The following is a 24,266-nucleotide window of genomic DNA, read 5'->3' on the forward strand; positions in this document are numbered from 1 at the left end:
CCCTTGGGAGCTGAGGAAGAGGGTGCCCTCCTTGCCAAGGGAACTCTATGCTCCCCACACACAGATCTAGCCCATAAAAGCAGGTGTCTCGGGAAATGAAGTGGGGTGTTGTGGCTCACATAGGTAAATGGTGCCCTCTGGTGGGCACTTTTGAGACAAAAATGTGCACCTTCAGGGCCCACTTGTAGTCCAGAAGTGTTGACAGAAATCACCGGCTAGGGAGCTTTAAATATTTCCAAGATAAATGAAAAGGTAAAAATAAAAAAATAATAATTTTAAAGTTAAAATTACAAGAGTTGGCCAGGCTGGCGTGGCTCAGTGGTTGAGCGTCAGTCCATTTTTTTATTCAGCAAATATGTCTATCTTTCCCTTCTAAGTGTTCTGGTACCTTCTGGTACATCTGTAGTTTTATTCCTACATTCCAATACTCAAATCGTCTGAAGGTTTCTCCTGTCAATAATGTGAGGAAGGGTCCAGCTTCGTTTTCTGTCTGCATGCCCTGTGCTGAGCTGGTCCTACGTGTTGAGATGTACTGATTCATTTCATCCTCACAGCAGTCCTGTGAGGTGTCCCCCTTTCATAGATGGGGAAACTGAGGCTTACAGTAACTCACCTAAGATCACACAGGAAGTGGAGTAAACATTTTTCTTCTATTTCGACTTCTATAGTGAAAATCCCATTCTGGCTTTTTGCACAATTTTTTTCCATCAGGTTGTGTGATTTTTCTTGTTATTGATTTGTAGAAGTTCTATGTTTTGGAGGTGAGTCATTTTTAGTTACATGTGGCCTGCCTTTTCACTCTTAATGCTATATTTCAGTTAACAGATTTCTTAATTTAAAAATAATTGCATATTGATATGTATTTTAAAATATTAATATTTTTATTTATGGTTAGTGGGGTTTTTTTACCTGTTTACACTTGCCCTGCTTTCTCATATGGTTGTTTTGTTTGTTTGTTTGTTTTTTGGTATTGTTTTTGTTAATCCTCACCTGAGAATAGTTTTTCCATTGATTTTTATTTTTTATTTATTTTATTTTTAAAATATATTTTATTGATTTTTTACAGAGAGGAAGGGAGAGGCATAGAGAGATAGAAACATCGATGAGAGAGAAACATCGATCAGCCTCCTCCTGCACGCCCCCTATTGGGGATGTGCCTGAAACCAAGGTACATGCCCTTGACCGGAATCGAACCTGGGACCTTTCAGTCCACAGGCCGACGCTCTATCCACTGAGCCACACCGGTTAGGGCTCCATTGATGTGTAGAGAGTGGAAGTGAGGGAGGGGAGAGAGAGAAACATCGATGTGAGAGATGCTCATCGATTGGTTGCCTACCACACAGCCCCAACCGGGGCCAGGGATTGAACCTGCAACCCAGGTACGTGCCCTCCATGGGGAATCGAACCCTCAACCCTTCAGTGCATGGGTCAACACGCTAACCAATGGGCTACATTGGCCAGGGCTCATGTTTTTAATTTTAAAAGCTTTTGTTGATTTTATCATTTAAACCATGAAAACCATAGAGGCAGACCACCGTAGGCCGCACAAACCCCCTTTTACAATGGCTGCGCCCTGCAGCTCTGCAGGCTGGCACTCCCGGCCCTGCTTGGCCTCAAGAGAACCCTCTACCCAGCAGCCCCATGGCGAAGGGGTGGGAGGCCAGCCGTAACTCACAGGAAAGAAACTGCTGCCCTGGCAGCCCAACCGAAGGGTGTGAACGCCAGACTAGGCCCTTCCCCAGCGGGCCAGGTCGCCGGTGTGCCCTGGAGTCCCTGCAAGACCTTCCAGACCCTGCACTTCGCAGATCAAGTCTGCCCCCTGCTGGTAAGTTCAAGGGTCCTGAGGACACTGCCCCTTTCATTGCTTTTTGGATGAGACAGGTGGAGCCCCTTCAGCAATTCTTCTTTCTTAGCCTAAAGGGAACCATGTGCCAACAGACTCCCAGCTTCACCGGCATCCAAAGACCACAGCCCCTGCCAGGCCGGCGTGGCTCAGTGGCTGAGCGTTGACCTATGAACCAGGAGTCACAGTTTGATTTCCGGTCTGGGCACATGCCCAGGTTGTGGCTCGATCCCCAGTGGGGGGCATGCAGGAGGCAGCCGACCCATGATTCTCATCATTGATGTTTCTCTCTCTCCCTTCCTCTCTGAAATCAATAAAAATATATTAAAAAAAAAAAAAGACTACAGCGCACCCACACCTGGTGCCATCCAGACCCTCTCCTCCCCAGAACACCTGGCCACCGCTGGCCTGCAGTCCGCCCTCCCTTCTTGCCCTCAGTAACTGACGGAGAAATGTCAGCTGATGCCTGAGCAGGGACGAACCCACACAGGTCCGGCCCACCAGGGGCTGACCACAGCCCCGACCCTGTCCCACCCACTCCACCCGCCAGACCTCCCTGCCTGCCTGGGGGCCCCCAAAGATGGTCGCGGCATCCAGTTTGCCGGCTGGACTTTATTCCAGTCCCCGGTCTTGGCCAGGGGCGGACAGCCGGGCGGAGAGCTGTGTCCTGTCCCTGTGCTGGAGGGCAGGGGCGGGGGCTGGGAACGGGGTCCAGCCAAGGTCGCCAGCAGGTCAGCCGAAGAAGTCCGGGTCTGCAAGGTCTGGCAGGAAGTAGCGCCGCAGGGCGGGCCGCAGGAGCAGGGGCGGCAGCGGGCGGGCGGGCCTGGGCCAGTCCAAGGGGAAAGGCCGCAGGTCCACCCGAGGCAGCGGCAGCTTCAGCGTCCGGATGGAGCCGTGGAGGGTGAGGCCCTCCGGGTGCCGGGCCAGCATCCAGCCTGGGGTCATCAGGGCAGTGAGGCCGTGGGGGAGCTTGAGGCCCCGTGGGACCCAGGATGGGGTGGGGGTGGGGTGGAGCTCAGGGTCCAATCTCTACCCCTGTCCCCACTCACCCCTCAGTCTCATGGCAGATTGCTGGGGCTTGGTCTCCTGGAGCCTGAGAATGGGGTCAAGCCTAGGGTGGTAAGAAGGTGGGTGTGAGCCCTGGCTCGTGTTGCTCAGTGGGTAGAGCATCGGCCTGCTGACTGAAGGGACCCGGGTTCGACTCCAGGCAAGAGGGACATGCCTTGGGGGTTTCGGACTTGATCCCCAATAGGGGGCGTACGGGAGGCAGCCAATCGATGACGGTCTCTCATCATTGAGATGTTTCTCTCTCTCCCTCTCTTTTCCTCTCTGAAATCAATAAAAATACATTTAAAAAAATAAAAATAAAAAAGAAGGTGGGTTTGACTGAGCCAGGCTCCCAGCCACTCCCCTGTGGGCCCTGCCCCAGCCCATGCCCGGCGCCCTCAGCCGCTCACACGTGATCGCGGGGCTGCGGCACCACGGCGTTGGGCGGCAGTCTGGGCGTCCCCTGGTCCCCTGCCTCCTCCAGCAGGCAGCTCCTCCGCTTCTGCTCGCAGAACAAGTTGAGGGCGTCGATCGGCCCCAGGTCCAGCATCTTCGACCGCGACCAGTCCGTCTGCTCCAGCGGCAGCGGGCGTTCCGGCAGCGCGTCGGGCGCCGAGGAGCGCACGTGGACGTCGGGCACGGAGGAGAAGGGTATCAGGCTCTCGGAGAGCGTGCGGTGGGTGCGGCTGATGGAGACCAGCTGCTGGGTCTGGGGGTCCAGGGCCACGGGGCCCAGCTCCTTGGGCAGGACCAGCTGCGAGGGTGCCCAGGAGCCGGCGGAGAGTGTGGACGAGCGGGCCGAGGGCGGCACGGAGAGGGTCTGCGACAGCGCCGTCTCCGAGACCTTGGGCAGCACGTCCGACAACTTGGCAACCGATGGCTGCAAGGCTTCTATCTGCGGGGGAGGAGGCGGGGGAGGACGGGTCAGGGTGCTGCTCCCGGCCCCGGCCGGACCCGCTGCAGGCTCCCTCCCAGGAAGGAGCAGGAGATCCCGAGAGAGGCGGACGGGAAGACAGGTGCCGGGGACCTAGAGCAAGGCCAGGCCCCTGGCTCTCCCCTGCCCCTGGGGAAGCCCTGGGCGAGAAGGCCAGAGGCTCCACTGGCAGGCCCCTCCCCTGCCCCCTGCCCCCCCCGCCCCCCCCCCCCCCACCTTCAGGAGGTGGATCATCTCCTCCAGCTTCTGGGAGCAGCAGCTGCGCAGCACGGCCTTGCAGTGCAGGTCCAGGTCCTGCACCCAGGTCAACATCTCCCTGAACAGGAAGCCCTCCGGGTCCTGGAGGCCCAGCCCGTCCAGCAGCTTCTTGAGCTCGGGCCTGTGACAGGGGAGGGCGGCTCATCCCCGTGCCCCGGCTCCCGCCTCCCCCACCCCTGTGGGCGAGGAGGGCGGGCGGAGGGCGGCCTCACCGGCAGGAGGCAGGCGAGTAGAGCAGGTAGGACATGAGCTCCAGCACCACCTCGCGGGACTCCAGGGAGCAGGCCAGCTGCAGCTGCAGGGCCAGCATCACGAACTGCTTCTGGGCCCTTTCCTGAGCGCGACAGACACGAGGGTGGTTTGTGGGGCCGGCCTGGAGCGTGACAGGGCGGGGCGGGGCGGGGCGGGGCGAGGCGGGGCGGGGCGGGGGGGCGGACCTGGAGGTTGGGGGGCTGTTCCAGGTTGAGCAGGTACAGAAGGATCTCCTGCAGCCTCTTGTAGAGGCTTTTGCTCATCTCGGGCAGCAGCCTCAGCAGCGCCCGCAGGATGTGCGCGCGGTCCTCCCAGGAGACCTCCCTCAGCAGGTCCATGAACCACCAGGCCAGGCCGTCCACCGTGCCCACCTCGGGGTACGCCTGCAAGGGCCGCGCGCTGAGGCCCTGCCCCTGCGCCACTCCCCCTTCCCCCAACCAGCTTCTCAGGCGCCCCCCCCCACCCTCCCGCTGCTCCCCGAACCTCCAGGGTGAAGATGGGGAACAGCTTCTTGAACCAGTTCTGGATGACGAAGAAACGCAGGAACCTGGGCAGGTGCCCGTAGCGCAGCTCCCAGAGGGAGTGCCCGCGGCGGTACCGGTGGCGGCGCAAAAAGGTCTCGGTCCTGGAGATGCCCTCCTGGGAGCGTCTCTTGACCAGGGACTCGAACCTCCGGGTGGTGGCGTGGAGGGGGGTGGTGACCACGGCGGGCTGCGCCTCTCTCTCCGGTCCGATCGCCGCAGCCCGGCTGGGGATGCTCGCCCGCGTCCCCGGCAGCTTCTCGGACGCCAGCAGCTCCTGGGAGAGCTCCGGGGAGGGGCTCTGGTAGTCCAAGGTCCAGTCCAGCTCCAGGTCCAGCCCCTGGTCCTCGTCCCCCTCCTCGCCCGACCACTGGATCTGGCTCCTGGTGTGGGGCCGTTTGCCCCGCAGCAGCCACAGGTCCTCCTGGCTGCCCGCTGGCTGCAGAGGGGACGGCACCACTAGCCACTGGCACGAGTGGCAACCTCCCCCCCCCCCCAGCTGCAGAGCCCTCCCCTGCCCACAGGCGAGCCCCAGCCCCACCCCTTGCCTTGGACTGGCTTCGGTCGGCGAGCTGAGGGAGGGCCCCCAGGCCGCTGACCTCCTGGGGCAACCACAGCTGCTGCAGCACCGAGGAGTTGGGGATCCAGCCTGGGAAGTGGACGGGCCTCGGCAGGTTCTAGGGGTAGAGTGCAGCCTGGCAGGCGAGGACCCGGATTCTGCCCTGTTCCAGGGGCGGTCTGGGCAGGGCGCCTGCCACCCGCCCAGCTTCCTGCCAGGTCTCCATGCGCTGAACGCCCCCCCCCCCACACACACACACACAACACACACAGACAGGTGGAGAGAGCCTTCAGGAATCAGGGGAAGCCCCGTGTTCTATCCACTAAGCCACAGGAAGGCCAGTGTGGCTCAGTGGATAGAACATTGGCCTGCAGACCGAAGGGTCCCGGGTTCGATTCTGGTCAAGGGCACGTGCCCGGGTTGTGGGCTCGGTCCCCAGTGCGGGGCGTGCAGGAGGCAGCCGATCCATGATTCTCTCTCATCATGGACGTTCCTATCTCTCCCTCTCCTTCCTCTCTGAAATCAATACAAAGTTTTTTTTTTAGCAAAAGAGAGATGATGGGGAGCACATCAGGGTGACTCCTGCAGGGAGGGCCTCTGGGGGGGGGTCTCACCTTGAGGTGCTGAATAGCAGGAGGAAAGAAGCCCCCGAGGTTAGAGAGCAGCTCCTTGGGCCGCCGTTCCAGCAGCAGCGGGACCTGGGGACGGGCCAGGGGCTCAGAGCCCAGCGGGGACTCAGTGCCCCCCCTGCAGCTCTGCCCTGGTGGGGGGTAGCATCCCACCTGGCTAGGCCCCTCACCCTGTGCTTCAGGTGGGAAGACGGTGCATCTGGGGCCGCAGGCCTCCCCTGTAGGAGCTGCTCCGACTGCAGCTGCAGGTCCACGCTGAGGCCCAGGCAGGAGCTCAGGGAGGAGCGGGCCAGCAGCTGGGGCATGGGAGGAGTCAGGGTGGGGGGCAGGGTCCTGCAGCCGGGGCAAAGGGGTGGCAGGGGTGGGAGGCCTCACCTGGGATGCCCGGCTGTGTACCCGCTGGTGGGTGGGTGGAATGGGCACGATGACTCGGGGAGGGTGGGCGAAGCGCAGGCTCAGGGCCCCCCAGTCCCGTGGGGGCAGCGTTTTAGGGGAGTCAGTGCAGACCCCAGCCTTCACCAGACTGGGGGTGGAACTCGGCAGGGTGGACACATCCCCGCTCTTCTCCCCGGTGACTGCCATGCTGATCCACTGCTGGGACTCTGTCCTGGGATGCATGCCCTGGGGGGTGCAGGCAGGGCAGGGGGTGGTCAGAGCCCCAGGAAGGAGGAAGGGGCTGGGTCGGGGCTGGGTCGGGGAAGCACCCCACCCACCAGCAGGGACGGGCCGTAGATCAGATACAAGTAGTCGTCAAAGGCCTCCAGTTGCTGCTGCCAGGAGAGCGGGGCCCGGGCTGCTGGCACCACCTCACCCCGTCTCAGCTCTTGAAGGTCTTGGTTCCGGGCACATAAGGGTTCCAGGTCCTGGGGCAGGGGGTCAGAGGTCAGCCCATTCTTCCCAGAGTCTTGCCATGTGCTACCCAGAGAACCACAGGGATCCCAGGCCTGCCCCAGGGATGTGGCCCAAGCCTGGGCAGGGGGCAGGGCTGGGCCTTGGGGTGGGGAGGGGGTCAGGACCCACCCCACCTCCTTTAAGAGCGGCGGCTGAGGTACTGCCGTCCAGCGGTGGATGAAAGACAAGGCCGAGCTGTAGACAGAGACGACAGGAGGCACACTGAGCGGGACTGCACTGAGGCCGGGGCAGTCATTCAGGAGGGTGGCCAGGCCCCTGCGGGGGCACAGGGGACAGGAGGGGGGTGCCAGGGCTGGGACAGGCTTGAGGTGGCCCCGGGTGCCTGGGAGCCCTGGGACTTGGTGCTGGGACCCTGGGGGCACGCAGTCAGACCTTGAGCCGGGGCAGCTGGGTGGGAGTCTCCAGGCTGGCTCGGCAGGCCTGCTGGTTGACCGGAGGCTGGCCACCCCGTGCAGGCTGGCCAGCCTCTGCAGCTGGACTGACGTCAGCGACTCCTGGCTGGTCAGCGGCAGCGGGGGGTCGTCGAGCCCGTCGGGGGCCTTCTGGCACAGCTTCTGCGCAGGGAAAGGAGCTGGAGCCCAGCTGGGAGGCTGTGTGCCCGCAGCAGCCCCGCCCGCACACCCTGGGCTCCCCGCACACCTTCACCAGGTAGGTCGTGGGCAGGTAGAGCCTGTGGGAGACCAGGCAGAGGCGGGGGCCCAGGGCCAGCACCAGGTCCCCATTGTTGCTGGAGAAGGTCAGAGCCTGAGGCGCTCCGTTCAGCTGCAGGAGTCTATGGGGGGGTCGGGGGCATGAGGCCAGGCTTGCTCCAAAGAGCAGGAAGTACAGGGAGGTGGGGGAGGCAAGAGGCTCTCTCCCCGTTCAGCCGCTAGACTCTGCTGGGGGCGAGGGAGGGGAGCCCAGCTGGCTGTCCCCAGGCTCCCAGCCAGGCCCTCCCTCCTCACTCCAGCATCAGGGCCCAGCCCACCGCAGCAGGCGGTTCTCTGAGGTCCAGATCCGGATGGTGCAGTCCAGGCTGGAGGAGGCGTACAGCTTGAGTGTGGGGCAGCAGCACAGGCCTGGGGGCGAGGCTCGGAGTCAAGAATCAGGGCCAACCCTGGCAGGTGTGGCTCAGTGGATAGAGCCTAGGCCTGCAGACTGAAGGGACCCGGGTTCGATTCGGGTCAAGGGCACATGCCCGGGTTGTGGGCTCCATCCCCAGTTGGGGGGTGCAGGAGGCAGCCGATCCATAATTCTCTCTCATCATTAATGTTCCTCTCTCTCTCTCCCTCTCCCTTCCTCTTGTGAAATCAATTTATTTATTTTTATTATATTTTAAAATATATTTTATTGATTTTTTTACAGAGAGGAAAGGAGAGGGATAGAGAGTTAGAAACATCGATGGGAGAGAAACACCCATCAGCTGCCTCCTGCACACCTCCCGCAGGGGATGTGCCCGCAACCAAGGTACATGCCCTCAACTGGAATCGAACCCAGGACCCTCCAGTCCGCAGGCCGACGCTCTATCCACCGAGTCAAACCAGTTAGGGCAAGAAATCAATTTTAAAAAAATATATTTATATTAAAAAAAGAACCACCACCCGGCCCCGCCCCCGGCCCCGCCCCCTCACCAGTGATGTGGTCCAAGTGGTCGTCCTGGGGCCGGTGGTCGTAGCGCTGGCTGTGGTGCAGGCCAAACTGCACCAGCCCGTAGGTGGCGCTGTCGGGGTCCTCGAAGGCCACCATGATGTTCCTCCCGAGCGCGCACAGCGCCAGGGCGGGGTGGCAGCAGGAGAAGGTGCGCAGCAGGCTCAGGCTCTCCTCCGAGTAGGGGAACACGCGCCACACCTTCACCGTCAGGTCCCCGCCTACCGGGTGGGGCGGAGCCAGCGCTGGGCCTTTGCGCAGGGAAGGGGATCCCGGCTCTGGGGGAGCGGGAGGGGGTACTGACCTGAGGACACGATGCTGTTCCAGGTGGATGCAATGGCGGTGACCGGGCCCGGGCTGTGCGCCTCTGTATGGAAGGTGGGCTCCGATGTGTGCCAGTGGAGCACCGACAGGGAGCCATCCGTGTGCCCCACCACGGGCAGGTACCTGCAGGCGACATGCAATGGCGGTGACCAGGCCCCTACAGGCCCGCCCGGCCCTCACTGGCTCCGAAACCTACCTGTTCTTTTCTTTTAATATACATTCTTTTTAAAAAATGTTTTTATTGGTTTTTTAGCGGGAGAAGGAGGGGAGGAAGAGATAGAAACATCAACGAGAGAGAATCATGGATCGGCTGCCTCCTGCACGCCCCCCACAGGGGATCCAGCCCGCCACCCGGGCCTGTGTCCTGACCGGGAACGGAACCTGCGACCTCTTGGTTCCTGGGTCAACGCTCAACCGCTGAGCCACAACGGCCGGGCAAACCTACCTGTTCTTGTCCTTCCAGGTTTGGATGTTGCTGCGGCCCAGCTCACCTTTGTGCTGGCGCACCATCTCCCAGCTGTTGAACGCGCTGCTCGGGTCCGTGAGGTGGCTGTAGAGGTGCAGGCAGCAGGGCCGGGGCGCCGGGGGCGGCCCCGGGCTCCGGCGGAGCACCACGCGCATGGGGCTGCGCGCCGCGTTGGCCCGCACCAGGTGCCCCGCGCGCGTCAGCAGCCACAGCACCTCGCGCGGCAGGCAGTAGGCCACGGCGGCGGCGCAGTCCTCGGGCCCGAGCAGCAGCGCGCTCACCGTGCGCCCGGTCTCGGGGCTCACCAGGTAGACGGAGCCATCGGAGCAGGCGCACACGAGGCGAGGGGGCAGGTACGCCGACAGGGGCAGCTCGGGCGCCACCTGCAGGTGCAGGACGGGCGCGGACAGCTGCGCCAGTGGTGAGTACAGCTCGCGCAGGCACCACAGCTCCACGCTGCCCGCGCGCAGGGAGAACACCGGCCAGCCGGGCCTGGCGGGCGCCAGCAGGCAGTGCACGCTCTCTGACCGCGTGCCCTGGCCCCAGCAGCTCAGCAACACTTCGCCCACCTGAGCCACCGCCTGCAGGTCCCACGTGCGAAGCGTCCCGTCCTGAGAGGCGGACAGCACCAGGGACGTGTTGGGGAGCACGGCCATCGCTGTCACCGGGCCTGCAGGAGGGCGCGTGTCACTCGGGTGCACCAGGGACTGAGAGAAGGGAAACCACCAGCTCGGGTTCCGGTAGAGAGAAGCTTGGCCAGAGATGGCCGAGATTCTGACAGCGCAGAGCTCTTTCCGGCTGGGTGGAGAGAGGCGGGGCCTGGAGAGACACAGGGGCGGGGTGTACCTGTGTGGCCCACGAACACCATCCGGATCTGCCAGTCAGCCCCCCACACCTTCACCGTGCTGTCTCGGGACGCAGTCACCATGGCCTCCATCGCCCCGCAGTACGCCAGGTCCGAGATGGTGCTGGGGGAAGGCCCGGCGGACTCAGCATCGCCTCCTGGGAGCCTCTGCGCCCCTGCCCAACTGGCTTTCCCTCCCCCGACTCCCTGGGCCCCCCTCACGTTTTGTGGAGATCCTGGCGCACATCTATGACAGTCCAGGTGTGCAGGTTGAAGGTGAGCACAGCCGAGCCATAGGCGGCGAAGCAGCGAGGGACGTAGTTGGGAGACAGGGGCCCCAGAGCCAGACGCGTGAGTGCACCCGTGGAGCTTAACTGAGGCTGCAGCGAGGGCCCGCAAGGCAATAGGCAGCGACCCCCCAAACGGAACTTCCAGAGCGCCAGACCACCGCCCGCCTCCGCCACCAGCAGCAGGCCCAGCTCCGGCACCGGCAGGCAGCATATGGGCTGGCGGCGGGGCGGCCTGCCCACTCTGGGCTCACTCAGCCACAGCAGGCTGAGGTCTGGCTTCAGGATGGCCAGCCCTGCGGGGCCCCAGCCCACGAAGCGGCTCATGGAGCCCAGCGGGCCCAGCACAGCCACCAGCCCCGTGAGTGCCACGGGGGCCGGCAGCGTCCCGAGCGCCCAGCCGTCCTCTCGGTGCAGGTGCAGGCAGCCCGCCCCGTCCAACACCACAAAGCGTCTCCCCACCGGGTCCTGCGCCACCGAGCGCAGCCCGGCCACCACCTCCAGGCGGCGCAGGGGCTCCAGTCCGTGCGTCAGGCGCGCCACGCGCAGCTGGGCTTTCTTTTCCTGCGGGCAGGCCGGGTGGGCAGGCCGTCAGTCCACTTGGGGGAGTGGGGAGGGAAGGGGCCCCGCCTAGGGGAGCCCAGAGGATTGGCTGGGACCCTGCTGGGGACCCCGGGGAGCCCCCAGGCCAGGAGACAAGCTTCCAGACGGACACCTTTTCCAGGAAGCTGTGGAGGCTTCTGCGCAGCAGCAGCCACAGCTGGTGGGCGCGGGTCCTGGGGGTCGTGCTTCTCCTCCAGGAGCTCCGCATGAAGATGTGCGGGACCAGCTTCGAGAACGACAGCTCTGCGGGCCGGTGGGGGAGCGCCGTCACGTCGCCGTCACTGTGTGGCCCCGGGCCCCCTCCCCAGGAGCTTGCGGGCAGCCGGGGTCCTTCTGGAGGCCCCGTGGGTGAGGGGCGGCCCGAGGCGCTTCGGGTTCCCGGCTGAAATCGCGCCTGAGGGAGGGCCTGGCCAGCTCACCGTTTTCTTCGAGCAGCCCGGGGTCCGGGTCTTCATCGCTGTCCGTGTCATACAGGCCTAGGTCCAGGGTCAGGTAAGTGCCTTCTACTGAAAAGGGTTTGCTTGCTTCGGGCACATCCGCCTCCATTTTGGCGGCTGCAGGTCCAGGCGGCTTAACAGCCCCTACTGCCTGTTGCTAGGATACCGGGGGACGTAGCCCCGCCCCCACGCAGGCCCCGCCCCCAAGCCACACAGAGCCCAGGTCCACAGTAAGTCACAAACTTTTATTGGAAACAAACAAGCTGCAGCAAAGTGACACTCAGTGCACGCTGCCCGGTGGGCGAGGTGAGGGTACAGGTGGGCACCGAGGGCGGCCCACGCCGGGGAGGACGACGGCCAGGGCCTGCTTGCTGGGTCTCAGGCCCTTTGGGCTGGAGTGTGCAGGCCCAGGTACAAAATACAAAAATAAACTCTGTGGTCCAGCTGTCCCGCCGCCGGCAGTTCGTTCGGGCAGGGCAGTGGCTGTTCCCACCAGGCCCCGTGCTGTCTGTCCAGTCCAGCCACAATGTGGGCAGCAGAGCCTGTGGGGTGAGTGGCCATCCATAGGCTGGAACCAAAGGGCGAGGTGGGCAGCGCTGGAGCTGGAGCCGTGCCAGGGTCTGGCCAGCTGCTGGGGAGGCCCTGGGGCCGCTCAGGTGAGCAAGTCCAGGCACTGGTTGACGCTGGATGAAGCTGGGCCTCTGCTTCTCCTCCTCACATACAGATCACGGGGACTCTGGGCAGAGGGGGCACACAGTGGCCTTGAGGAGCTAACACCTGGGAGACCAGGCAGAGGGCCCCACCCTGTCCTGCCCACCCCACGCTCCAGAGAGCCCTTCTGCCACCACATTCACACACCTGTCCTCCATGGGGCTGGTCTCCTCGGATCCGCCCTCATTGCCTCCATCTCTGAGTTCCTCCTCCTCCTCCTCCCCCAGCTCCATGTCCAACTCATTGCCTGCCTCTGAGGGTGTGTACGTGGATCCACTGGGGGAGGTGGGGAAGCAGTCTTAGAACTGCCCACCCTGGCCTGCTGCTGCCCCCAGAGGGGACAGAGTCAGGAGTGGGGTGGGCCTCACAGGAAGCTGGGGGGGGGGGGGAGAGGGGGAGGACAGACGCCAACCTGATGGAGCGACAGCTGAAGAAAACAATCCGCTTAAGCCGCTTGTTGTAGAAGAAGTAGTTAAAGGACCAGAGGCTGCCATCTTCCCCAAAGGGGTCAGAGTCCAAGTCCGGGTTGTAGCTGGATAGTGTGAAGTGGAATGGGTGTGAGGCCCCAGGTGCCACACACACCCAGCACCCACCTGCAGGGACGCCAGCCCACCTGTAGATGTCACACTCGGCCAGGCAGATCTCCTCGTCCACTGCATTCCACAGCTGTGGCTTCAGGGCCTTGAAGTCCTCCCGCACCGCCGAGAACAGGCTGCAGTTGACTGCATTCACCACCTAGGATGGGCACAGCTCAGCTGACTAGGTGCCAGGACAGCAGGCATGGACTGGGTGAGGGGCCACTAAAAATGGGGAGGACAGTGTGAATAGCTGTGGGCTGGGGAGTCCTTCCCCCACCCAACCCTCACCCAGCTGAGACTGGGCTCCCGGCTGAACTCGTGGCTTCGGGCCGTGCTGAAGTCGTAGTCGGGGCGGAAGGACTCGTTGAGCGTGGCGATCAGGTAGAAGAGGGTCTTGCGGCTGCACTTGTCACTGAGGGGGCCCTCATCCTCGCCACCTTGGCTCTTGCTCAGTCTGCACAGAGAAACAAGTGTCAGCCCAGCACTGCCCTGCACCCGACAGCCCCCGGTGGGCAGGCCCTGCCCAGGCTCACCTGCTGGGGCTGAGGCCCGAGGTCTGGGGCGGGGACAGGGCCTCCAGCACGTGTGGTTGGCCTTCCTGGCAGAACTGCTTGAACATGTGCTTGTCGTCTCCTGCCATCTTACACGAGTAGCTCTCGATCCTGCACGGTGGATACAGGTGGGACCGTGGAGCATGCCACCCCCAGGTTCCACTCAGGGCCAGGGCAGAGGGAGCTCTGGGACCTCAGCTCCTAGAGCCCCACCCTCACCTGCCAATGATGTGGGCATCTCCAGTCTCCACAGTCAGCTGTGAGTTGATGGCCTCAAAGCTTGAGTTCTCCAATAGCTTCATGTCCTTGGGGAGGGCGTCCTGTGCTCTGAGGGGCTAGTGCTGCCCTGAGGACAGGAGGCCACTCCATGGGTATCTGGCCCCAGGCCCTTCACCTGCAGCCTTCTCTCCGGTAAACCAAGCCCAGGTAAACAAGCTAGGCCCCTCCCACAGCCTGCTCCCAGGCCCAGGCACTGGCAGCAGGCGATGAGATCCTGTTACCGGAGAGTGGCAAGTCCAGGCCCCAGCTCGGCCACACCCCCTGTACCTCTTTGGAGTCCTGCGGTCAGGCTGGGGGCCCAGAGAGACCCTGCTCACCCCAAGACTGCTGGGTTCGTCTCTTCCTTAACACTCCCCATCCCGGTTTGGAACCCGGACACCTGGGGCTCGGGCTTGAGGTCACCTGGACTACGCGCTCTTCCCTGCTCTGCGGGCTGCTAGCGAGGGGAAGAGGAAACCTGTAGGCTCCTCTGTTCTCCAAAGTGTGCCTAGCTTCCTCGGGAACGGAGGGAGAGCTCACGGCCCCGGAACGGCCCGCAGCGCCCGCTTTCCGGCAGGGCCTAGTGGAACCCCAGCCTAGCCGCGGCGAACTACAAATCCCAGAAGGCCGTGCACCCCAGGCATGCGCAGGGGCCGGCGCGAGGCCTGCTGGGGTCTGTAGTTCTGGAGGCCCCGATACGACGCCGAGCACAGGGCGGACACCTACTTGCTTGCTTTACGCTCTATCTGGCCGGGCAGAGCCAGGCCGGGTCAGGTCGGTTGGTGTCGATGCGGATGAGAAGGCGGTGCGGGCTCCGGGCAGCGCGGGATCCTCAGGATCGGAGGGCGGCGCCGCGGCCTCCACTCGGGCCGCACTGTATCCGGAGGAAGAAGCTCTGCGGCGACATCCCGTTACTCCCGGCCCTGCCGGCCGATCCGGGCTGCCACCGCGACATAACCTCGCCCCTGCACGACGCCCGACAATCGCGATGGACCTGCCCGCCGACCGCCACAGATCGCCCCAGCTAACGAGCTAGCGACCGACCGACCTCTGCCTCCTCCGGCCGGACAACAACAAGCGCCCGCAAGGCCCGGCCCCACGCCTCTGAATGGCCGGCTCCAGCCGCTGCGATCGAGAGCTCGGAGAGCCATTGGGAACGTTACCCGCCGCTCAGTCCTGTCTTTTACATCTACTGGCTGCAGCACCTGTCCGTCACTCTTCTCACCGCCCGAACCCTTCTTCCTTCCTAGCGCCCATTGGTCACGGCTCCTTGCCTGCCCCGCCCCCGGCGGCCGCCAGGTTCCCAGGAGAGGCTGCTGGATCTGTGCGGTGTGGGCGGGACCGGGCTGCAGAGCGCGGGGCGCGGCGACTACCGGAAGGGGCCTGGGAGCGGCGTCCAGCTCCCGCCCGGGTAGACATGGGCAGCTGGGCAGCAACTCTCCCGCTCGTCCAAGCCTTTAAGGCGACAGGACCGCGCCTGCCTTCTAGCCTTGGCCGGCGCACCCGTCCATTACACTTTGCCTCGGCCGTACAAGCCTCCAGGCCCAGCCTCGACCACCCGTGTCCGAGACCCTTAGACCCAGTATATCCTGGGCAAAGCCGGAGGGTCCAATCCCCTCCCCCGCCTACACCCCGGGCTTCGACCCGCCGGCCGACCCCGGAACCCCAGGCTCGCGGCCTCGGTTTCCGGCCGGCACAAGCGCCCGGCGGTCCCAGCCCACGGAAGCGAAGTCGGACGGCCGAGACACGGCTGGACCAGGGATGGCGCCGCCGGCGGGAGGAGCGGCGGCGGCGGCCTCGGACCCGGGTTCGTCCACGGTGCTGCTGGCTGTGCACGCCGCCGTGAGGCCGCTGGCCGCCGGACCGGACGCTGAGGCGCAGCTACGGAGGCTGCAGCTGAGCGCGGACCCCGAGCGGCCCGGGCGTTTCCGGCTGGAGCTACTAGGCGCGGGGCCCGGGGCGGTGAGTGGGGGCGGCCAGGCCCCTCCGCTTGCCCGTGGAGTTCCCCGTAGCAGGCCACTTTCCTTGCTTCCGTTTCCTCCTCTGTAAACGGGGATAATGGTGGCACTAATACTGTGCGGTTTCGTAAGAGAAGCCTTAAAGCGCTTAGGACGGCGTAGTGGCCCATACCTGCTACCTCGTGCCTTCCGTCCCATGTAGTATGTGCTTGCGGGGAGGCATGAGCTTTGCCTCTCCCATCCTCAGGTCAGCTTGGAGTGGCCTTTGGAGTCCGTCTCCTACACCGTCCGAGGTCCCAGCCAGCACGAGCTGCAGCCTCCACCAGGAGGGCCTGGGACCCTAAGCCTGCACTTCCTCAACCCTCAGGAAGCCCAGCGGTGGGCAACCCTGGTTCGAGGGGCCACGGTGGAGGGACAGAATGGTCAGTGCCACGGAGCAAAGGTTCATGTGGTTGGCCAGGGACTGTGCTGGGAGAGCGGAAGTAGCCCTGGCCCCTCAGGCTTGGATGGGGAAGGTAGTGGGTAAAGCTGGGCCCACTTGACCACTGCTGGCCTTCTGGGAAGGCTCCCGGGAGGAAGTGGGGAAAGGAACCGGCCCAGAGCTGGGGCCTGGAGTACCAGACTAGTGTGGAGGGCAGAGCCAGCAGGCCCAGGACCTGGGGAAAGTATTCAGTGGGCGAGGGACAGGCTGGCCTGGCGAGACCTGCATTCGTAGGGCGTGGTGCAGATAGGGCTGGAGAGAAGGATGTTTCCAGAGATGCTTAGGAGATGGAGTGGGCTGGGTTTTGTGGGTGTTTAACTAGAAGTTAGCGGTTGAGACAGAAAGACCGGGGACCAGATACCCTTGGGCTCCCAGAGAGGAGTCCTGTTTGGGAGAGCATGAAGGTGGCCCCGTTTTTATCATCAGGGGAGTGTGTGGGGGGGGAGGGTTAACCGAGGTCAGCAGGAGAGAAGAGGCAGACTGTATCAGCTGGAAGAGCTGCCAGAGGGGCAGGAAGAAAACCACAAGATGGCGTGCCGTAGCCCAGACAGCACAGCGTTTGCAGAGGAAGAGGAGCCTTTTCATTCCCTCGATCACCGGGTGTGTCCCTGGCACCGTCCTGGACTCAGCACTCCCTTAGGCTTTGGAGACCGGGCATGAATAAAACTTAAAGTATCTGCTCTCGCGCAGCTTTTGGTTCTAGAGGGGAGGCAGACATAAGTGAGGAAATAAAATTGTCAGAAGGTGGGAGGGAGGCAGTGAAGGTGACACCGAGTGAAATTGAAGATTGAGGTGTCACCCGTGTGGCCAGAGAGCAGTGGGTACATAGGCCCTGAGGCAAGAGCATGCATTGAGGAGGGCCAGGCCTGGTGCTGGGTGCTTGGGAGCCTGCTTATCTCAGTGGGCAGACAGCTCAGAATTCTGAGGGCCTGACCTGCCTCAAACTCAGGTGGGCTGGGCCTTCAGTAGAGGGATGAGGGAGAGATGGAGCAGCCAGCTCTGTAAGGACGCCCAGGGCAGACAATGCCTGAGAGGGTTTGGGATGGGAGAAGTCTGAGATGTGCTGATGGTAGAGGAAGGAGAGGGGATGGAGGTCCCTGAGGGCACCAAGAAGGGGCCATGCTGACTGCAGGGCTCCTGTGCACCTGCTTTGGTTCTCCTGAGGTCAAGGGAATACCCCTGGCTGGTTGAGAGGGCCTGTGGAGGCCAAGAGAAGTCTAGCCTCCGTGGAGGAAGGACACAGGTGGGACCAGACGGCAGAGGGTCCAGAAGGCTCCAGAACACAAGTGCAGCTCCAGCTCTGATAGGAGTCAGCAGGGACCTGAGGGGTTCCTTGGCCCTTGGAAAGGCCAAGGCTTGAGGGAAGGCCCGGCTGAAAGTGTGGCCAAGGCAGAGCCCTGGTATCAGCTGAGGCGAGGAGGGAGGAGGCAAGGGTCCTGGACACCTGAGGTCAGAGGGCAGAGGCCCAGGTGAGAGGCTGATCTCGGGAGACCACCTGCCCACCCCACATCTTCCCTCCTAGGCAGTGACAGCCTGCCTCCAGCCCTAGGCCCAGAAACGTGCCCTGTTTCCCCACCCAGTCCCCCTGAAGTGCCCACACTCAAGGCCCCCAAGATGGATGTTCCCTCGAGTTCTGGAGACTTGATGGAGAAAGGTAAAGGCAGGTGGCCAAAGGGGGTGGGGCAAGCAGCCATGCCCAGCTGTGATGGTGCACTCTCTCCTTGTAGAAGAGCTGGCAGGGCGCCTGGCGCAGGCCATTGAGGACGGAGACGAGAAGGGGGCAGCCCAAGCTGCAGCTATCCTGGCCCAGCATCATGTGGCCCTCAGTGTCCAGCTCCAGGAGAGCTGCTTCCCTCCTGGCCCCATCCGGTGAGACCTGGGACTTTGTCCTCACCCCACCCTCCCAGTCCTCCCAGGCACCCCGTCATTCTCTGAACCGAAATTCTGGCCCAGGCTACAGGTCACAGTTGAAGATGCTTCGTCCTCTGCCCACGTCTCACTTCAGGTCCACCCTCACTGCACCATCTCGGCCCTCCAGGAGCAGGTGAGCACGGGGTCTGGGGAGCCCCGCTGGAGGCAGGGACCCTGGTGACACTGCCTGGCCCTGACGCTCTGGCTCCAGGTATTCTCGGAGTTTGGCTTCCCACCAGCTGTGCAGCGCTGGGTCATTGGGAAGTGCCTGTGCGTGCCCGAGCGCAGCCTCGCGTCCTATGGGGTCTGGCAGGACAGGGACCCTGCTTTCCTCTACTTGCTCTCAGCCCCTCGAGAAGCTCCAGGTCAGTCCTTGCTTGTGTTGGGGTGAGGAAGGTGGGGTACAGCTGACAAGGCTCTGAGCCCCCCTCCCCCCACCATAGGACGCAGCCCTCAGTGCCCCCAGAAGATGGATGGGGAACTAGGCCGCCTGTTTTCTCAGACATTGGGGCTGCCCCGAGCTCCTCAGCCAGCCAGCTCCAGCCTCCCCAGCCCCCTTCAGGTAGGCAGGAGCCAGGTAAGGTGGGCCTGGGTGGCTGTGGGCATCGGAAGGAAGGGGTCAGCAACTACTGTACCTCCTCCTCAGGCCGGCTGGCCCTGCCCTTCCTGCACCTTCATCAACGCCCCGAGTCGGCCTGGCTGTGAGATGTGTAGCACCCAGAGACCCTGCGCTTGGGACCCCCTTCCTGCAGCCTCTACCCAGCAGTCGCCAATGGTACTCGAGGAGAGGAAGGATGGGATGGGGAGGGCAGCAGAACAGCAAAATGACCGTCTTCCCCCTACCCCCAGGTCACAAGGAGAGAGGACGGCCCTTCCCTTCCAGGCCCGAGGTCCCTGGATGCCCTCCTGAACCTCTCAGGGGACCTCCACTGACTACTCCCTGGGGACAGACCAGAGATGGGGGGAGGGGCCACGAGCCAAAGTCATTAAAGATTCTTCTGAGCCAGCTGAGTGCCCTCACTTTGTGCGGACTGGGCAGCTGGGAGGATGGAGAGCAGGGCACAGCTCCACCCAGGAAACTTGGCAGAGAAGGGCAGAGTCTGGCTCTCAGCAGGGCTGCCCAGCCGGGTCCAGGTAGCTACGCAAGAGCTTACTTGGACCCCAAGTCCCAGGAGTCCTACAGGCATGGTGCTGAGACCTTCATACACCGAGAGGCTTGCAGAGCCCTCACCCCCACCCCAACTGCTAACCACTGGGCTAGGGCCCTCTCTGAGCCCCACCCCCAGCCACCATGCCTCCCCTCATCCACCTTGAGCCCCTCAGGCATGCACCCTTTTCCTTTCTCCCACTCAGCTCTCTGCCCTCCCAATTGGCCACCATTCCTTAGGGCTGCTCCAGCCAGGATGCCTTAAATTCCCTTCCTGGGGACAAGAGAAACTCAGGAGCCCTGAGCTAGGGCCCTGTGCTCCTGCTAAGGCAACATGTCCATGGCACTCCTTCCACTGACAGACCCACTGAGGTCCCCCTCCCCAGCTTGCTGCTGTTGCACCCAGCTCCGCCTAGCTGTCTGGCCGGGACCGCCACAGCTGCCTGTTGACTGCTAGTAGCACTGCGCTCCCCGCTCCCCTCCAGCATGACCCTTTCTCCATGGACCCCTCTAGCTGTGCAGCCAAGAGACCAGGAGCACATTCTGGGCAGGCTTCCCTTGCTTATCTCTGCTTCCTGAGCAGAGGTGAGAGTTGTCTCCCTCTCTCAGCCATGCCCAGCCCAACAGCTCCTCCTGCAGGCCAGGCCCCTCCCTTTGGAATGCGGCCAAGGGCTCCCTTCCCTGCTGCCCTCAGAATGAAGGCCAAGTGGTTCAACACACTGACACTTGGCTGGGTTCTCTGCAGATCCCTGGGCCATGGCCAGCCAGGCCCTTTTCACCTCTGTGACCAGGTGCTCCCCACCCCAACGAGAGCTGCCACCTTCTCTAACAGGTCTCTGCTTCCTGTCCCACAGACAGAACGGAGGGCACCCCCAGCCCGCAGTCAGTACCACACTGCACGAGACATTCCTGGGAGCTCCGAGGGAAAAGGTCTTCCTCTCAGAGTCCCCTGCAAACTGCACTCATCACACAATAGCCCAACTGTATCTATTGAGAAACTTAATTTATTTCCATGATAGAAGCTGAAGGATCTGGAGCTCCAGCCCGGTCTCCTGCCCCCTCCCCTTGTGTCCCAGAGAAGAGGGCCAGCTGGGGTCTGAAGAGACCCAGGGTGGCTTCTTGGCTTGAAGGCCCATTCAGACAGGATGGCAAGCAGACCTTGGGCAGGGTCACTTGGGTGGACGATATGCCAGCTTCCGGCTCTTCAGTACTGACCACTTATGCCGCTTCATGGCGTAGAGCAGAGGCAACAGCAAGCCCATCATCATCAACATCTGGGGATGAGACAGGCTCAGAGAAGGGAGGCAGAAAGGACCCCTGCCCAGCTCCCAGCCCCTCCCTCTGCCATGCCCACTGTGCCCCCTTGCCCGATCCTTTCACCTTGAGCCCCATGCGTTTCCGATGGTCATGCTCTGGCTCGGATGCCCAGCGCAGGAAGGTACACACGTCCTTGGCTACCTGGGACATGGTAGCTGGGGTGCCTGGGCCAAGGACAAGTGGTGAGGGCTACTCTTGGGGCCCCTGCCCAACTTAGGATAGCCCCCAGAGCACCCCTTCCATGGTAGATGGGTCCCTGCCCAAGGCTTCAGAAGGGATGGGACCCCCTCAGGACACAATGGCCTGAGCTGGACAGGGCAGTGAAAGCTGCCCACGAGCCTCAGACACGCACAGACAGTGCCCCAACCAAGGAGGACCCAGTGGGGAAATTAGGGCCTACCCTCAGGGTAGGGACCTCACCATCATCAAACTCCAAGACCTCGTCGTAGATGGGAGGAGCCATGCCAATGGACTGGCCAGGGAAGTAGGGGTTGAAGTAGAGGCCTTCTCGTAGCGACACCCCAGTGGGCGGCTCACAGTAGCCCGTGAGCAGGGAGAAGACATAGTCTTCACCACCGTGCCTAGGACCAAATCCATGCCCCCTCAGCCTCTGGCATGAGTTGGACCTTCCTCCCTTCCCACCAGCCCCTGCAGGAAGCCCGCGTACCTAGCTCGCACGATGTAGCTGAGGTCAGGGGGCACTGCTCCATTGTTGGCTGCTCTGGCAGCCTCAGGGTTGGGGTACGGTTTGGGGAAGTAGTCAGACAGCTTTCCTGGCCGCATGAACATCTCCCCGTCATCATTGGGGCCGTCCTGAATCTCCACCTGCCACGGAGAGCATCATCACAACCCTGCTCTGTCCTCCACAGAGGGAGCCCCAACCCCTGGATCCTTTGCAGCACCCCCAGGCACCCCACCTCTTCAGCCAGGGCTTTAGCTTCATTCTCAGTGTAGCACACGCCCACCAGGTGGCGGTAAGCCACGTAGTCCATGCTGTGGCAGGAGGAGCACACCTGCTTATACACCTGGAAGCCCCTCCGGATGCTAAAGAGAGGGGAAGGGTTAGTGGAGCCCGGGATCCCACCCACCCACACACTCCCCCAGCCAACAGCCGCACACCTGGTGTGGTCCAGGGAGGAGAGGAGGCCGCGGTGAGACCACGGATAGCTGGGGGGGTGCAGCTCCAGGTCGCTGGCACTCACGGCCGTATGCAGAGCCACAGCCAGCCCTGCACCCCCTGCCGCCAGCATGCCCAGTGCTGACAGCATCACTTTTCGGCCCCGGGACTGACCAGACTTCGACGACAAGGACACTGCCTGCAAGAGCCGCGCTCAGCGCCTGCCAGGACACCACCCATCCCCACCTGGGCTCTGAATCCCATTCATCACCCAGCACAGGCCACCTCCTGGGGCCGCCAAAAGACCACACCGCGCCGCTGACCCCTCGACCGTGAGTCCCCCCTGAGGACGGGGTGTGAGGCGTGTTCTCGGATCCTGGGCCGGGGATCACGCCGAAGTGCACAGGGGTGCAGGGGCAGGCCAAGGTCACCGCAGCGGCCGAGGTCAGGCTGAGGTCACTTCAGGACGCCGGCCCCGTGCGGAAGGCGCGAGCCCGCGCGGGCCTGGGCGCGCCCCCAGTGAGAGCCCTCACCCCGACCCGGCAGCGAGCCCGCCCCGACACCCCCACGCTCGGCACGCGGCGGTTCGGAGGAGTGGGCGCCCGGCCCTGGTCCCAGGAGGCACCTAGGTCAGCAGGCAGCGGAGGCCCGGCAGGGCGCCGGGTGGCCGAGGCCGCTCCCCGCTGGCTGGCCCGCGCCCGGAGCCTCCCCGCCGTGACCTTCAGGGCTGTGCGGCCGCGCGGCGGCCGGGTCCGGGCCAGCGCTCACCTGAGGCGTCCGCAGCGGGAGCTGCCCGGGCCGCGCGCCGCACAGCAGACCCCGGGCCCGCGCACCGGGCAGCCCCGCGCCCCGCGGGCCCAGCACCGCCCCGCGAAGCGAAGCCGCCGCCGCCGCCGCCATCTTGGCCTCTGCAGCGCGGCCGCCGCTCCCGACGGCCCCTGCGGCGCCACGGGAGTTCAAAGCTCGCGAGAGCCTGGAGCGCGGGGCGGGGCTGGAGTCCGTCAGTCGGGGCCCAGGCGCTGTCCTGCGACGCTGTTGGTCGCGTCCTGGGAACCAGCCGTGGGCGGGCCCCGTCGTCTAACGGTCAAATCCCCGGTCACCGGGCTCAGCGGAGATGCGCCCCCAATGCCCGGACGACCCCGTCTAGAACCCAAGGCGTCTCCTAGGCCATCGCGCGCTTTTATCCGTGCAAGTCTGCACCCGGCGCGGGGGGCGGGCGGGCCCTGCTCCTGGGGTTGCGGGCAGGCACGCCGCCACAGCAGAGCCACCGGGTCACGCCTGGCCGCTGGACAACAGCCGGACGTGTCGGAAGTGGGGGGCTATGGAGAACACTGACCTTGGTGGAGAAGTCACCGCACTGCCACAGCTTTAAAGGGAAGTGCTTAGGATTTTAAATTCATCCTTTTTATAACTGACCCACATCTTTACCACTTGACTTTTCTTAAAAAATATATATATATACTAAATAAAATTTATTTTTTAGCCCTAGCTGGTTTGGCTCAGTGGATAGAGCGTCAGCCTGCGGACTGAAGGGTCCTGGGTTTGATTCTGGTCAGGGCACAGGCCCAGGTTGCGGGCTCGATCCCCAGTGGGGGTGTGCAGGAGGCAGCCGATCAATGATTCTCTCTCATCATTAATGTTTCTCTCTCTCTCCCCCTCTTCCTTCCTCTTTGAAATCAATAAAAAACATATATATATATTATATTTAATAATATATTTTTAAAAAGTGACTAGAGGTTCCAGCTAGACCTTGGGGACCAACAGGCCAAAGGGAGTCACAGTGGGTCTCCAGCACCCTTGCCCCAGGTCCATCCCCACATGCTGGACAAAGGGCACATGCCCCTCAACAGGGACTAGCAGAGATCTCTGGAGAGAGGTCCCAGAGAAAGCCCCTCTGGATGCTGGCCCTGGGAGTGTGCCGGCTGAGCCCCCACTGTGGAACCACGGGGTCCACGGGAAGACAGGAATACAAGCCCCACCACGGTGCAGGCCTGGGCAGGAGTTGGCGGCTGGGGCTTCCTCCTTGGGACTCCCCAGGCCACAAGCAGTACTGAAGGGACATTGGTCAGGAGCTGATCCTCCAGGTAGCACAGCTCTGCCTCCCTCCAACACCGAGGCCTGTGAGGACTGGACTCCTCTCCCAGCCCTGTGGGGTGCTGGTGGGGGCACCTGGGCCCTCCCACAAGAAGAGGCATTTCCAGCCTGAAATTTCCACCCATGATGGATGGGCCAGGGCATCACCAAAGGGTCACCCTTTGCTTTCCTTCCCTCCAGAATGGACACTGGATCCCAGTTCCTTTCAAGGGTCTCAGAACAATCAGCTATCCATGCCAACCCACCAGTGCCCTCCCCGGGGGGCTGCACCCCTGTAGTCTGTTTCTGGGTGGGCTCCTATGCCCCGTCCATCCTGGGTGCCTGGTCTGGTTCAGCTGAGGAAGATGGGCCAGGTGCTCCTCTCTGCTCCATCCTAAGCCCGCTCACAGCAAGGTCCTGGCCCTGGCTGGGCCCCAGGCCCCACACCCAGCCTCCTCAGCAGGGCTCCAGCTCCAACACCTGTGCCCGTTCAGCCCCAGCACCGACGATGGTGGTGGTGTGAGGTCTCTGGGTGCCTCAGCTCCTGTCAGACACCCCCCTGCTGCCACTGTTTTCTCTTACCAGCCCTGTGCCTCCCCCAGCACTGGACGGTGATGCAGAG

At 63.0% G+C, this 24,266-nt stretch overlaps 4 protein-coding genes across 6 annotated transcripts; 1 reads left to right on the forward strand and 3 right to left on the reverse strand.

Annotated features, from left to right (window-relative positions):
- Positions 1 to 2,437: 2,437 nt before the first annotated feature.
- WDR97 (WD repeat domain 97) lies at positions 2,438 to 11,651 on the reverse strand. Its single transcript, XM_054708484.1, has 23 exons — positions 11,525 to 11,651; positions 11,218 to 11,348; positions 10,438 to 11,066; positions 10,218 to 10,339; positions 9,351 to 10,041; positions 8,886 to 9,028; positions 8,566 to 8,802; positions 7,923 to 8,013; positions 7,595 to 7,727; positions 7,328 to 7,509; positions 7,069 to 7,129; positions 6,757 to 6,906; positions 6,419 to 6,664; positions 6,214 to 6,339; positions 6,029 to 6,112; positions 5,404 to 5,532; positions 4,818 to 5,294; positions 4,520 to 4,717; positions 4,295 to 4,416; positions 4,041 to 4,203; positions 3,301 to 3,785; positions 2,893 to 2,954; positions 2,438 to 2,778 (listed from the first exon to the last, which is right to left on the reverse strand). Exons 1-23 carry the CDS (start codon positions 11,649 to 11,651, stop codon positions 2,576 to 2,578), a joined length of 4,992 nt encoding a protein of 1,663 aa, XP_054564459.1. The 3' UTR covers positions 2,438 to 2,575.
- Positions 11,652 to 11,768: 117 nt separating this feature from the next.
- MAF1 (MAF1 homolog, negative regulator of RNA polymerase III) lies at positions 11,769 to 14,756 on the reverse strand. Of its 3 annotated transcripts, XM_008159697.3 has the most exons (8): positions 14,367 to 14,754; positions 13,602 to 13,728; positions 13,365 to 13,493; positions 13,120 to 13,285; positions 12,867 to 12,988; positions 12,666 to 12,785; positions 12,401 to 12,529; positions 11,769 to 12,278 (listed from the first exon to the last, which is right to left on the reverse strand). In XM_008159697.3, the coding sequence occupies exons 2-8, from the start codon at positions 13,682 to 13,684 to the stop codon at positions 12,257 to 12,259; spliced, it is 771 nt and encodes a 256-aa protein (XP_008157919.1). In that variant the 5' UTR covers positions 13,685 to 13,728; positions 14,367 to 14,754; the 3' UTR covers positions 11,769 to 12,256. The 3 variants fall into 3 exon arrangements, with proteins under 3 accessions (XP_008157919.1, XP_054564338.1, XP_054564337.1); XM_054708363.1 differs by lacking the exon at positions 12,401 to 12,529 and having other exon boundaries at positions 14,367 to 14,756; XM_054708362.1 differs by lacking the exon at positions 13,602 to 13,728.
- A 219-nt stretch (positions 14,757 to 14,975) lies between these two features.
- SHARPIN (SHANK associated RH domain interactor) lies at positions 14,976 to 18,996 on the forward strand. Its single transcript, XM_008159742.3, has 9 exons — positions 14,976 to 15,602; positions 15,846 to 16,020; positions 17,602 to 17,733; positions 17,807 to 17,948; positions 18,033 to 18,123; positions 18,202 to 18,355; positions 18,434 to 18,552; positions 18,637 to 18,765; positions 18,840 to 18,996. The coding sequence occupies exons 1-9, from the start codon at positions 15,402 to 15,404 to the stop codon at positions 18,921 to 18,923; spliced, it is 1,227 nt and encodes a 408-aa protein (XP_008157964.2). The 5' UTR covers positions 14,976 to 15,401; the 3' UTR covers positions 18,924 to 18,996.
- Positions 18,997 to 20,123: 1,127 nt separating this feature from the next.
- LOC103302658 (cytochrome c1, heme protein, mitochondrial) lies at positions 20,124 to 22,515 on the reverse strand. The gene is made up of 7 exons (XM_054708614.1): positions 22,340 to 22,515; positions 21,574 to 21,770; positions 21,372 to 21,498; positions 21,122 to 21,279; positions 20,875 to 21,035; positions 20,518 to 20,618; positions 20,124 to 20,411 (listed from the first exon to the last, which is right to left on the reverse strand). The coding sequence occupies exons 1-7, from the start codon at positions 22,469 to 22,471 to the stop codon at positions 20,307 to 20,309; spliced, it is 981 nt and encodes a 326-aa protein (XP_054564589.1). The 5' UTR covers positions 22,472 to 22,515; the 3' UTR covers positions 20,124 to 20,306.
- Between the last annotated feature and the right edge of the window lie 1,751 nt (positions 22,516 to 24,266).

The sequence above is a fragment of the Eptesicus fuscus genome, chromosome 19 (assembly GCF_027574615.1).
Source record: "Eptesicus fuscus isolate TK198812 chromosome 19, DD_ASM_mEF_20220401, whole genome shotgun sequence".
NCBI classification, from domain to species: Eukaryota; Metazoa; Chordata; class Mammalia; order Chiroptera; family Vespertilionidae; genus Eptesicus; species Eptesicus fuscus.